The 1,875-nt window shown below is 39.9% G+C and overlaps 1 protein-coding gene across 1 annotated transcript in view; it reads left to right on the forward strand.

The window, feature by feature from the left end:
• The window catches only part of LOC112504438 (receptor-like protein 6), a 2,682-nt gene continuing 807 nt past the window's right edge, over window positions 1-1,875 (forward strand). The window contains exon 1 of the mRNA XM_025108378.1: window positions 1-1,707. Within this exon, the coding sequence (XP_024964146.1) occupies window positions 1-1,707 (1,707 nt within the window). The remainder of the gene's footprint in view (window positions 1,708-1,875) is intronic.

A 1,875-nucleotide genomic window follows, 5' to 3' on the forward strand; every position in this document is an offset into this window, starting at 1 on the left:
ATGAACTGGAAAAAGAGCATAGATTGTTGTATGTGGAATGGAGTCACTTGTAGCCAATACACGGGTGATGTGATCGCTCTTGACCTTCCCTGTGCCATGCTACGAGGTACCATCCACCCCAACTCCACCCTCTTCAGCCATCCTCATCTCCAATCACTCAACCTTGCCTTCAATGATCTTACCGATTCCCAACTTCCACATAAAATTGGCATGCTCTCCAATAGTCTTACCCATCTCAACATCTCTGATTGTGGATTCACAAGTCAAATTCCTTCAGAAATCTCACTTCTTCCTAAATTGGTTTCTTTGGATCTCTCTTGGAATTTAGATTTGAAGCTTGAACCTCATGTTTTCTACAATCTCCTCCACAACTCTACTTCATTGGAAGAGCTTTTGCTTGACGAGGTTAATATCTCTTCAACTTTACCCACTTATCTTAATATCTCTTCTTCTTCTATGAAATCACTCCATCTTAGTGACACCCGTTTGCAAGGAAAATTACCTGATAACATCTTCAATCTTCCGTATTTGGAAGAACTTGACTTGGGATTTAACATTAATATCACCGGCCAACTTCCCAAGGTTTACACAAACACTAACATTCCTCTCAAGTTTTTGGATCTCACATACACCAACTTATCAGGACAGATACTCGACTCAATCGGCCATCTCAAGTCTTTGACTTACTTGAGTCTCTCAAACACCAACTTATCAGGACAGATACCCGACTCAATCGGTCATCTCAAGTCTTTGAATACTTTAATGCTTTATCATTGTAGTTTGATGGGTCCTCTTCCCAAATCCCAACTTAATCTTAGGCACCTTACTACTCTAGATTTATCATATAACAAGCTTAATGGAACGTTGCCTTCTTGGTTGTTTACTCTTCCCTCACTAGAAGCTATCGCTCTCTCCAACAACATGTTCAAGGGGAGCTTACCAACAGAATTGTTCAACCATCAATCATTAAAGAGATTATCCCTTGGTGCAAATCAATTTGAAGGCATGATAGATGTGCTTGATCAAGGATCCATTCAGCAAACATTTCATCAACTCCCGAACCTCACTTTGCTTGACCTCTCAAAGAATAAATTTAGAGGTGTGTGGGAGTTAGATACTTTGTTATCAAGGCTCGGGACCCTTGAATATCTCTATCTCTCATATAGTGGTTTATCTGTTGTGACCAATAATGCCAGTCGCTATGTCAATCCTAATTTTAAAGCCTTGGAGTTAGCATCTTGCAAGATAAAGGTGTTTCCAGAGTCCTTACGGGCCATGAGAAAACTTCAATTTTTAGATCTATCGAGAAATGAAATCGATGGCCACATTAAGGAGCTAGGAGGAAATGAACTGGTTTACTTGGATCTCTCACATAACATCATAACAGGGCCATTCCCTCCATCAATTTGGAACATGGACAATCTTCGATATTTGAATCTGTCYAATAATCGCTTTAGTGGAGTGATTAAACCTGGAGATATGAAGTTCTCTCCTTCAGTTATAGATATGGGGAACAATAATTTTAATGGCACCATTCCACATGTATGTGGTGGAGAATTAACAGGGCTTATTTTGAACAGAAATCAATTTGAAGGTAAGGTGCCAAGTTGCTTTTCCAAATGCGCATACTTAGAAGTGCTTGATCTGGGAAACAACCGCTTAACTGGTGCATTCCCTGACCAGTTAGGACGTCTTCCAACTCTGAAGGTTCTTGTCCTCAGATCAAACAAGTTTCATGGTCCCATAGAAAGAAGCTCTTCTATGATCGAACACCCATTTCCTAGTTTGAGAGTTCTTGACTTATCTCAAAATGAGTTTGGAGGCCATCTCCCTGGAAAATATTTTCAAAATTTTGATGCTATGAAGAATGTGATC

The sequence above is a fragment of the Cynara cardunculus genome, unplaced genomic scaffold (assembly GCF_001531365.2).
Source record: "Cynara cardunculus var. scolymus isolate 2C unplaced genomic scaffold, CcrdV1 Un_Scaffold_5610, whole genome shotgun sequence".
Taxonomy (NCBI): domain Eukaryota; kingdom Viridiplantae; phylum Streptophyta; class Magnoliopsida; order Asterales; family Asteraceae; genus Cynara; species Cynara cardunculus.